We start from the raw sequence: 12,008 nt of genomic DNA on the forward strand, positions 1-12,008 counted from the left end.
TAAGGGAGAGGCAAAGAACATGGACTCACTCCATCACCTGGACAGTTCCCTTTAAACTCCCTTTCCCTGAGAGGCTGTCAGCACTCCCAAACATAACCATAATCCCAGAATATTCCCTATGGCTTTGGACAGCTGCTTACCCCCTCTCTATTTCACGGCATTGAATAAGTGTGAAGCTGGGTGAAAGACCCTGACAGTCCTTGTGTAACCCCGTGGTATGTCACTCCTAGTACAGAATACTTATTTCTCTCTGAGCTTCGCCCTGGGGCAGAGGATATAGATCTGATCTCTCTCTTGAGTGTTGTCTTTGCTCAGTTCTGCTCAGGAGGAACCCTTACTCCACATCAATGAGAACGGGTTAAGCCTCAAACCCAAGACTACTCCCACACAGCCCCCTCATGTACAGCTGAGCTGCCTGCAATTTCTGTGCTGAAGGGTGAAAGGCAGTTCCAATGTAGACATCATCTCTGTTAAACCGTTTCTTTCCCATTTAATGGACTACCACGGAGATCTAAATGGAGATAAAGTGGCAGGGCTCAGAGAACAGCCAGGATGCTATCTTTATGCAGCATGACAATGTGCAGTGGTTAATTAGACACCGTTAACCTATTTTAGCAAAGGACATAACTGGGATGAATGGGGGAAAACGTCCTTGAAACTTTTTTATGTCCACAGATCATGACAGCTCCAGGCACACTTGGGTCCTGCACCGCCACAGCCAGGCTCCGAGGGGCTCACTGCGCAGGCCGGGGGTTCTCTCTGCGGCCCGGGGAGGTGTGAGGGCGGACAGTACAGCCAAGGAAAAGGGAAGGACTTAGGACCGCTTGCTAAAACGCATACGGAGGCGGCGGGACGGGAGCGCCCAGTACGGCGCAGCGGAGGAGAGAGAGCTGGGAGCGCGGGCAGCCCGCTGGCCGGCCCGGCTGCGCTCCGGCCCGCAGGGCGGGCAGCTGTGTCCGCCCGGCCCGGGGCTGGGGCCGCTCGGGCCGCGCCGCCGCCACAGCCGCAGCATGGCCGGGCCGCGGCCGCCCCCTGCCGGGCACAGCGCGGGGCTGCGAGCCCGGGCCGGCCCGCAACGCACCGCGGGCTGGCGCGGCAGCCGCCGCCACTCCAACCGAGGGCTGCTCCCGTTTTACACGGCAGCCGGGGAGAAATCCATCTGCCCGTGTGTGTGCGTGTGTATGTGTGTGTTGGCGTATTTCCTGACATGCCTCAACGACTTCTACGAATCGCATGGAACCAGAAAGCTGCTCCAAGCATCCCTCTTGCTTAAAGAACGAAACGAGAAAAAAGGAGAAGGTCGTGATGATCAGAGATGCATTTTGTTTGGAGACAGTAGGGCGATCTAAAGGCGGCAGAGACAGGCTGGGTGCGCAGGAAGCAAGTCAGCAGCCGGCGTTCTGCCTCAGAGCTTCCATCTACAACCATGACCCACCTCAACACCGAAGGCTGGGCTCAGCCCATAGAGAGGCACGAAGCCTTTTGCCTCTCGGGCAAAGACTGTAATTCAGGTCTAGGCCTGAGGGAGAAGGGGAAAAAATATTTTTAAAGACGTTATACTCTCTTGCTCAAGTGTTCCTTAAGTGCCCATCACCACAGTGAGTGGGCGGTGAGCTAGGAGTTGCAGCTTGTTCAATAGCCTAAGGCACAACAAAGTCACACATCCAATACGACACGCAAGTGCTAACTGATAGTTCTCCAGGCTCTCCAAGTGTGGGTCTCGGTCACTACTTGTTTGCTGTGGCACAGGAAAAGACACATTCACCGAGGCTGTCTGTAAATTAGAACTGCTGCCCGTGCTGGAAAGCACCACAAGGTGCCTTCTCAGATATTCCATTGTGCCTTCCCTGGGGCTCTAATCTGTTGTTTTAAGTTACCACCCTCTCTTCCTGGCCTCTGGTAGCCTGGAAAAGCCAGGTTTTCCTTCACAAAATTCAGGAGTTTAATCTTCGCATATCCTATAATCGAGGCAAGTTTTGCCATTGATTTCAGCATGCTATGAGCCTTTATTTTCATCATAGGATGTCACCTCACAGCCCTCCACTTCCTAGCCCTGGAATGCATGGCTGTGTCACTACAATGCAGTTTTGGGCAGACACACATTTTTTAAACTGTAATGGCCCTACCATCCACCTCCTGGCCCCTCAAGCTGCCTGTGCTGACCGGGCTGCATGCTGAACACACTGCCCCAGAGCACGGCTCTGGTAGAGGATGGCTCACACAATGAGCAGGCATGCATGCTCTGTGAGATGGGATCTGACAGACACTGCTGCTAGCCAGTTCCAGCTGAAGTGGGCTAGCAAGGCACTTAATCTCCTGCTGAAGTGTTTTTGTTTCTACTCACACCCTAATATGTGGGCTTACTTAACAGAAACGACAATGGAGGAAAGCCGGCAAGCAGGACTTTAGGAACTGGCACGGAAGAACAAGCTGACAGAGAGTGTCCCGAGGATCACTGAACCTCAGCCTACTCACTGCATCATCCCCGAAGCAGATGTTCCCAGGGTTCCCCCTCTCGCTCACTGGTAGAGAGCTGACCGGCAGCGCTGTTCAGAGCTCCCACTGAGCAACAGAAAAAACAACAACACTCAATACAAATTCCTGCTGTGTGGGAAAACAGAAAGCAGTGCTGCAGTTTCTAAGGTATTCACCACATATCTTTAGTTCCTGAGAACAGGGGCTCCTATCCAAGTGATCACAATCTTGGCCTCCAGTAAGCGCAAAGCCCAACTCTCACAAAAATTTACTCTTGAGGTTACAGGAGCATTTCAGCTTCCTTTTAAAGAAAAAAACACACTTCTGGTTACAGGAAAGAACTGACTGTTAAAGGAGACAGAAAATATATTTCAGATTGTTTAGGTTTTTTCCAGATCTCACAATAGAGAACAAACCTATGATTACAAGGGTTCAAAGACCTTTCACTTGTGACTGGCCTCACTGAAAACATTTATATGAAAAATATTAGAAAGAATTAGGTGTTTATTACTTAATAGTATCTTGTTCTGTTGTCTGAGAACAACAGCTTCTGAACAAAGATATTTTAAGAACTTGGATTAAGAATTTGAGAATAGTAGAGGGGTTTTATGGGGAAGGGGGCTGGGGGAGGGGGAAATAGGGCCAAGCAAGTAGATCAAGTCATCTCAGGTCCCTTTCAACAGGTAAACTGCATTAAGCTAGACTTCACAGCCAATATACAAGTGACCTACAATGGCCAGACAAGCTTTTAGCCTTGGCTATGACAGATACAAAAGAGTTGGGAGTTGCATGTGTTTTTCAAGAAGGTTTTGCTATTTTAAAATAGAAATATTTAGGACAGCAATAATAGCATCCCCTAAATTTGCTGGGAAATTTCTTGGAGATGGAGAGAAATAAGGAAGGAAGATGCTTTGTCCTCAATCATTCAAAAAAAATAAAATCAGAGTCTTCACCCTGAGAATACTCTGCCACTTCAGCAGCATACATGGACTGTTACCCAAAATGGCCCCTTCTGTTCTGTTTTTGTCATGCAAGCTTCGTTTCTAGGGGTGAAAGAGGCTGCAATCCTACTAGACCTTCCATTACACAGTACCTTTCCAGAAAAAGAAGTCAAAGAAAACATCACTAACTGAGAAAAAAATAAACAGAAATAGGTTAAAAATAAGAGGAAAAAAAAGATTTTAAAAAATCTTGAAAAGAATAAAAGGGGAAAAAAGGAAAAAGAAAAAGCAAAACTCTTTTTCCAGGCTCCTCTGAGCACTGTAAAGACATAAGTGGACATAAGTCTTGCAGGAAAATCTTGCAAGTCACACTAAGCAGGTTTAAAAGGAATAAAAATCCCCTGTGACAGCCAGGGCACTGAGAGATTCTCAGGTGACTCTTCTGTCTTTTAGGGACTTTTCTTTTTTTGCCAGTTATCTTTACTGAGTCTAAACAGAAACACCAAGGAGAGCTCACCCCAGCAATGACATGAAGGGACAAGAGGACAGAAGCTTGTTAGCATTCCTAGAACATGCAGCCTATTTAAAAAAAAAAAAAAAAAAAAAAGAAGAAGAAGAAGAAAGAAAATAAAAAGAGGAGGGGGCAGGGAGAGAGAGGAAAAAACCCACCCTGGGCCCGCACATTGCGGCTTACCGCCATCTTGATGTCCTTGATGCGTGCCGATGGCATGGAGGTAGCTGGCACCAGATCAGCCCAAGAGAAGGAATGAGAGGCCAATGGAGATTTATGTGAGGAGAGTGAGATGGACAAGGTAAAATTGTCAGGAGGAGTTGTTAGAAAGTAAAATATATTGTGACAATTCCACTCCTGCCGTTCATCAATAAACTGACAGATCATTTAGTGTCAATTAGGAGTGATAGATGGACAAGTCCCCATGATCCTGGGCCAAAATTAATGGCTGGGAGGGAGAGGGTGATTGAAAATGACGGCTGACATTGAGAGGAAAGTCCTGAAGGTCCCCAAGGGGCCATTACTTGCCTCATTCCCTTGCAGATCAATGCAGGGACAAACCCAAAAACAGACACTTCAAGACAAAACTTAATCAGACTTCCTTTTCTTTCTTCTCCTTCTAAGTTGTGCCCCCTCACTTGGCAGCCTTGATCCTCTCTGCCTATAATCCTCACTTCACTGAGGACATCCACAGATGGCTGCAAGCTGCAGAGTGAGGCTGACGTCTCCCATGCAGCCAGGAGTCTGGCTCTGCTCCTAACGAGGCAGTGTCACAGACAAGTCCAGACTGAGAGTCACCTCAACACTGCTGGACTGGGACTAGAGAACAGAAGCAATGACACAAGCTTTCCCCCACTGTTCCAGACAGAGAAACTCATGAGCACTTTACTACTCACAGCTGCAAGACAGGGATTGCTAGAGGTTCTAAAATCAGGCACTCTCAAGGGTCATTTCTTATAGAAAGAATACAGGATAGTTTAAGCCCATATTTTTGAAACAGGAGGTTTTTAACTTTACTTGTCTCTAGAGACCTTGAATCATAAAACCCCTTAATCTCTTAAATAACTTTCCTCCAGCTCCAGGGTGCAATCTCACCACTGCCCACCCTTCAGAGCTTTAAATGATATCTACACAGGGGCTTGGTTACCCTGCTCCAAAGGTCACCCCAGCTGCAGGCTCTTTCTTCCTACAGGCACTGAATATCCACCTTCTTGACAAATGCATTCCTGGACACTATACCACTGTACCACTTCCGTTCCAAAATATTTCAGCATGGTCATTTTCCTAAACAAGCCTTGATTTTTCCAACTCTATGTGGCCTATCATCAGAAAGGGGAAATTTCAATTGTAGCTGAAGCACCTGTTGCTAAACTGCTATGATCCATGTAGAAGAAATGAGGTACACGTGCAGGCACTGGAAGGGACTTCCTACTGAAAGCAGCACTTGTGTTTTACTTGCAGGGCTACCTGAAACAAGCTGTATTTATTCCTCAACAACCCTAGCTGCTGCCCACAGAGCTGTAGGAATTTTATGAGGCTCACTGCAAGACCAAAAGGATCAAGCACCTAAGTAAATTGAAAGAGACCCAAGAAGCAAAGAAATTAAGATACTGCTAGAAAGGAAATGGAAGAAATTATATGAGGAAAGTCAGAGATATGAGAATTAAATAAATCATGGAAACACACCCCCGTTCATCAAATCCTCACCAGTATGCAAAACTGAGTTCCCTTTTCCTTCCCCCACTGGCAGGCACTTTCTGTTTCTTCCTTTTGATGCGTGGGAGAACCTGACAGTAAAGCTTTGCTTTGCCTGTTGCGAGTGTCAGCACTGATGTCATTAGGGACATCAGCACAGCTTTCAGAATGGCACTTGGGCTCCATCCAGTGGTTAAAGAGCTGCTTCTGTAAGAAAACCCAGCTATAATTACTGTTATTTATCTCAGCAGGCTACTAGCCCCCAAGTTCTTGGCTGCCCAAGTTCTTGGCTGGCCCCCTTTCTGCTTATACTGGGGCTAAAATACTGCTGGGGCAGCAATGAGATCACCTCTTCTCACAGAGAATGATTCTGCTGAGTACAGGCTTAACAAGATACAGCAGATTCAGGTACAGATGGCCCTGGTAGTATGGAAAAATGAATTTTCTGTCACTACTTTGAACCATTTAGTTGTTGTTTGCAAAGGACCAGCCTGGGGGTTTGCTCAGACACCAGTGATCCTCACTGCTACCCAGATTTACAAAATGGAACTCCTAGCAATGACAACTTTTCTATAAGAGTACTGGGAGTCCAAAGTAATCTTACCATGTTTGGCTTTTGAAAACTAGTAAAGTAGATCATTTTGATAGTTCTCAGCAATTTAATATCTGACACTTGCAAATGCTATGTGAACTCATGATAAAATACTGTCTCTCACACATCATCTGTACTAATTAATTTTAAAAATAATTTAGGTTGGAAAACTTTAAGAGTCCTCCTCCTCTTCCTATCTTGCAACAGTCTGGGAGAGCAGCAGTCAATGCAAATAATCAGCAAGATGGTGAGAATATTTGTAAGCTTACAAAAACATGACATGAGCTGGGCAGTAAGGGACTAAAAGAGAGCACAAAGGTAGAAAAACAGGTTACAAACTAAATTCTACTCTAACATGTGCCAAATGGAAATAAAAAGAAAAATTTCAAGTGATCATTTCATACTGATAAGACTCTGAACTAGAAATATAGCAGAAAAGCATCCCTGCAGGAAAAGCAACACATAAGCAGTAATAAGTGACTGAATCTGTCAGAAACAGAACTAAAAGTTAAGACTTCAAATGACGAAAGGATAACATAAGTAGCTACAAGATCATTGCAGAAGTGGCTGCAGTATCCCATCTAACTAAAATCTAACTGTAGCCACTGTGCTCATCCTTCCTTTTTAAGTGAAAAAAAAAAACCAACATACTTTAACATTGTCAGTTCTGAAAATCAAATTACTTCTAACAGAACAATTCCCAAGTGTAAGTTCAAGTTACACTGGCAAAAAAGGGCTTAAACCTAAATCAGATATATCAACAGAAGCATGTTATTCTAACTACATCTATGCTAGTGAACTTGGAGCAAGTTAAGTTGATGGGCTTCCAAACTGAGTCAAATTGGTTGAAAAGCTGTGGGGAGATAGAGCCTGAGAAAACAGAAACAACAAAGCTACAGCAACATTGGTATGACATCAGCCGATGACTCAGACTTTTCACATGAAAGCTTTACCCTGGGATCTGTCACAAAGCAAGCCGTACAGGCCAGCATCTCAGACTTTTTTAAGGGAGAGAAGAAGAAAGATCAGCTTGGGGAGAATACACAGGAAAGGAAAGATGGGGGAACTAGTCATACAAGATTCTTGTACCTCATATGACTGGAGAAAGTTCAGAACAAACTTCTTCATAAAATTTATTTAATAAAAACCCTTATTACAAATGAACACTGTCAGTTATGACATATGACATGCATGACTGAGCAAGGTACATATCTTGGTCTCATGTCCCAGTGTGCAGATTCTCAGAGGCAGAAAGGTCTGCAACCCTGTATCCTGTTCTGTTTGTCCAGCTGAAATACATGCAATATCACAGAAGCCTTTACTCCAGACACCTACAATGTCTTGTAACTCATGCAGTTGAGATGCCGGGGGAACCCCTACAGCTACTACTGCAAATCTATAGGATAAAGCTAATGCCAAACAATGGAAAACATGGTAAAACAGCACATGGCACAGAGCTGTTACATTAGGAACCTGTTCACTGTCCTTCAGGGCACATTAGGCACAGCCTTGCATACGTATTACCTCCAATCCAGTCCTTCACCTAACCAACAATTACATAACTTATTTTTTCTAAACAATGAAATTGAACCTTCTTGTCTGCTGTCACATTTCCCTAAGGCTTCTACTTGGTCCTACAAAGATCCAGTATCATTGATGGCACTTTTTAATAGCCTGAGGTGGATGCATCTTTGCAACGGCAACTTCTAGCTGCAGTCAGCCTATGAAAAGTAACTATTATCAGGTTTAAACTGGAGAGCAACAGGAGTTCAGGCTGAGATCTTTATTCCCTTGCTTTATTCTAGTCTTCAAATTTCCAGATTATTTCTTTTTCGGAGACAAATGGAGTGATATTTTTCCCAGAAAAGTACTGTTTTTTGGAAAGGCTACCCCAGAATACAGACCACCTTTCTCCGCTCCCAAGAAATACTTACTGTATAAAAGGTCTATGGATGTCCTCACCCATTCCCAGTTTCAGAAAAGAAAATACATAACTTTTCATAAATCAGAGTGCCTCCAAAGCATATATTAAGACATATACACTTTTAAATACAACATCAGCTTGGGAAACCACAACTACTTGAAAGCAAGTAATCTCCTCCCAGTCTGAACTGTCCTTTAGTTTTCACACCTATTCTATTACCATGTCCAGATATTTCCTTTGTCTTACGTGTCCTTCATGTAAGCATCAGGCTTCTCAACACACATTCTACAATTTGTATACTTTTTCCTCCCATCTCTTCTTGCTGACCATCTCCATCTATCTCCATCTATCTCCATTATACCATAACCTTATACACACATAAACATTGACAAATTTCACCTTTACTGTCAAGGCTGATCACTAAATCCTGATGTGTTCATTGCACTCTTGTCAGTGTGGTGCTGTCATGTGTCACTCTCCTGGAAAGGATGGAACCAGTCAAATCCCCCCATACCAGCTCCTGCATTTAACATGCTTATTATGCTCTTGACTTCTTCCCAGCACTGTACCAGGTAAGGAATACACTGCCTTGGGCAAACAGGGACATGCACACAGTTCTAAGCCTCATCAAGTTAATTAGTCAACGAACCAAGCAAAAGCAATACTTCAAATGACTTGAACAAGTTACAAGTTGATACTGGAAAGAGAGGCCATCTAAAAGATCCAGGACGACTGTTCCAATGTCTGTGACAGCCAAGATCCAACTAGTGATGTTCTTTTATTCTACACCTAAATCCCTCTTAATAAGGAAAGAGGTGAGGACTTACTTGGTAGGTGCCAGTACAGGATCATCTGCCCAGCCTCCTTGCCGGCGTGGGGGTTTAGGTGGCGGAACCTTTAATAAAGAGAAGAGACATGTTATAGACAACTCTGGTCAAGGCAAAGTCAAGCCAATTGAGACACCAGGTACACACACACTAATGTAACACTTTACCAAATAACAGAGAGACAGTGTTTAAAATGCTCTTCAATCATAAAATAAGACCTAAACTATAGGACAGGTTTTTAAACTTGTCTGTAAACAAAAGACGCATCACCCTAATCAGTATGTTGACAAGTTCCAGGTCAGTGTGCCTTTGACTTTTTGAGGACACACAATACAGTAGATGACTGATGCACAGAGGATGTCCTCTCCTGGCAAAATAGGGTTCACTGGGAACTTGTTCATCACTGTTGCCCACATATCAGTGGGAGGTATCACACTATGCCTTTCCTAGGGTACAAGACAGCATGTTTTAGACATCTTGTTTTAGATGAGGAATTGTTACTAAAAAGTCTGCTTTTGTCCACTGCTTAGAATAGGAGGATAGATGCCAAGTTCAGACACAGTGATCCATACTCAAGCTCTTCCACAGTTAGTTGGGATGAATCCCACCACTGCTACCAAAGGGGCAGATCATCTGGAGCTTAAAGACATCCCCTGCTATTTTCTTGCATTGTCTTATGTGGCACTCTGCCACATGGCAAAAGAAAAATGGGAATTCAGCTTGGAGCTTATGATGGGAAATTTTCAAATGGGGCCATGAATTCCCACTATTTGGAAGCTGCCCATTGCTGTTTACATTTTTGGGCTTGGTTCCCCCAGCCTGAGGCACTTTGTACAGCACTGACTTCAGTGTTCTGTATGGCAGGCAGTGATGAAAGCAGAGGCAAGGTGAACCCAGCTCACACAGCTCCCAGTTCATGGTTCCCAGTGAGGGAAGATGGATTACAGGGACCTGTAAATGGACCATCATGAGAAAGAATGATTGGTTAAAAGATGTCCCAAAACAGAGAAAAAATGCTACCTGCAAAGGAATGGTGGGGGCACAGTGGCTTCCACTGCTTTTACTAAGTGAATGAGTGGGATGACTCCTGAGGATTTTTGACTTCAGAGAGGACCTTGCATGTGTGGTGGGGTCAAACCCTGAGCCAAAGCCAAATTGCCTCTTGCCATAGATGAGGACAAGGTCAAGCTAACCCCTGATGGTAGGGGCCTCACATGTTTATTTCTTGAAGTAGAAGCATTGTTTGTGAGTGTGGGAAATTAGGAGACCCTGCCAGGGGCAGCCTCTGCCTGCTGCAGGGAGGGGGTATGACCCTGCATAGCTCCCTGATAGGAGCAAAAATAGTCATCCTCCAAAAATAAACAAGGAGCAGGAATGAGGCAGGAGCTGCAGTCCCAAAATACCAACTTTCTTCGGCAAAGGGAGCACAGGAGGGCAGAGGGACAGGCAGGGAGCGTGAAACACAGGAAACAGCCTCCTTATATGGGCTCATCCGTAGGGGACAGAGCTCAGTCGACTGGAATGACCATGTCACAGAATGTGAAACCTTCAGGGGCCCAAGTGAATGGAGTTTTCTGATCTTTAAATGATTCCCCCAGATTCTTAAGATGCCAAACCAGAGAAGAGGCTACAGTGCCAAAAAAGGAGCATTTTGAATTCAGTTGATCTGGACACACCCAGAGCCCAGGAAAAAGCGGGAACACACACCACATATGGGCGTGCATGCCCACATAAACATCCCTATTCCCATTACACACACCCCTAACTCAAAAAAACACTCCTTCCCACACAAATGCTTCCCATGCAAACAACCCCCTTTTCCCTCACACTATCTCTCTGATAGCCAGCAAGACATATTTCCAACACACAGCCTCACAACTCCTCACAAAGGTGCATGGGGACATAAAAATGACACCAATGACTCCAGGACGTCTAGGGGTTTGTTTCCAATGTCTTGCCAATGTTATAATGTGTTCCCACACATACATATACACCAGGCAACCCTGAATGTCTGTCAGACCTGAAAAACACTTCACATACACCTACAGGTCTTTTATGCTTCTTGCAATAAATCAGGTAATCCTTTCTGAATTGCCTACAGAAGTACTAGCAACAGGAAACGCAATGTTAACTGTCAGCTGAGGAGAAATAGCTTTTCTTTGTTAGCTGCCTGGAAGGTGCTGCAATAAGGTCACATGCCACATACACTTTTGTCAAGTAAATAAACTTACCTTCATATACTTTCACAGTTCCAAAACCTCAGCATAATTTACAATTGAGAAGGCAATGTTGTGCTTTGCCATAATATGGTGACAGGTAGGGACTTTGCAGCTGCAAGCAAGAGTTCAAGGCAGAAAGTGGGACAAATGGCAACCCCAGAGGGATCAGAGCAGAAACAGAGTACATGGTTCTTCTGTAATGCAGCAAATGTGCTCCTAAACATATCTTTTTTGGTGAAAAAGACTGGGGATTTAAATGAACAGAAGTTGTTGGTACCTACTGTTAGGCAAGATTTTTATGTATGTTCCCAAATGCAAAGCTATACATCCAAACAGTTTAGTATTTAAAACACTGAGATTCCAATGTCTCTGAGACATTGCTGCTCAGTCTCTTTCACAGCATCCACTTATTGCTGGCATTTGCCTTTCCACTTCAGTTTTGTTTGTTATTTATCTCCAGAAGATCTCCTCTACTTGAGTTTCTGCAGATTGTCCCTTTTCCAAGGAAAATTACCACAGTCTGAGTTTTTTGTTTTGTTGGATTTTTTTCTCAGAAATTCAACTCACCATTTTTATGATGGCACTTTTCCAGTATTTCTCAGGCCACCTTCCATACCAATACTTTGATACTACATCCATAATCAGTATTTTATCTCTCTCTTGGAAAAATGACTGGCCTGAATTCCATTTCTCCTGCATTAAAGTAGAAATTCTACCTTCTTTATTGTTTTTTAGGCCCTTTCTTATCAGACCGATGCAGAATTCCAATCTGGCTTCCCCATTAAAGCAGAAATTTCCAGTCTACTTGTCAGATCACGTCTACA

General features: G+C 44.3%; 1 protein-coding gene across 5 annotated transcripts in view; it reads right to left on the reverse strand.

Moving 5' to 3' along the window:
- The window catches only part of IFT43 (intraflagellar transport 43), a 45,110-nt gene that overhangs the window by 20,185 nt on the left and 12,917 nt on the right, over positions 1 to 12,008 (reverse strand). For all 5 annotated transcript variants that reach the window (XM_033062097.2, XM_033062096.2, XM_033062095.2 and 2 more), the window contains one exon: positions 8,966 to 9,033. In XM_033062097.2, the coding sequence (XP_032917988.1) occupies positions 8,966 to 9,033 (68 nt within the window). The remainder of the gene's footprint in view (positions 1 to 8,965; positions 9,034 to 12,008) is intronic.

The sequence above is a fragment of the Catharus ustulatus genome, chromosome 6, assembly GCF_009819885.2.
Source record: "Catharus ustulatus isolate bCatUst1 chromosome 6, bCatUst1.pri.v2, whole genome shotgun sequence".
Classification (NCBI taxonomy): Eukaryota; Metazoa; Chordata; class Aves; order Passeriformes; family Turdidae; genus Catharus; species Catharus ustulatus.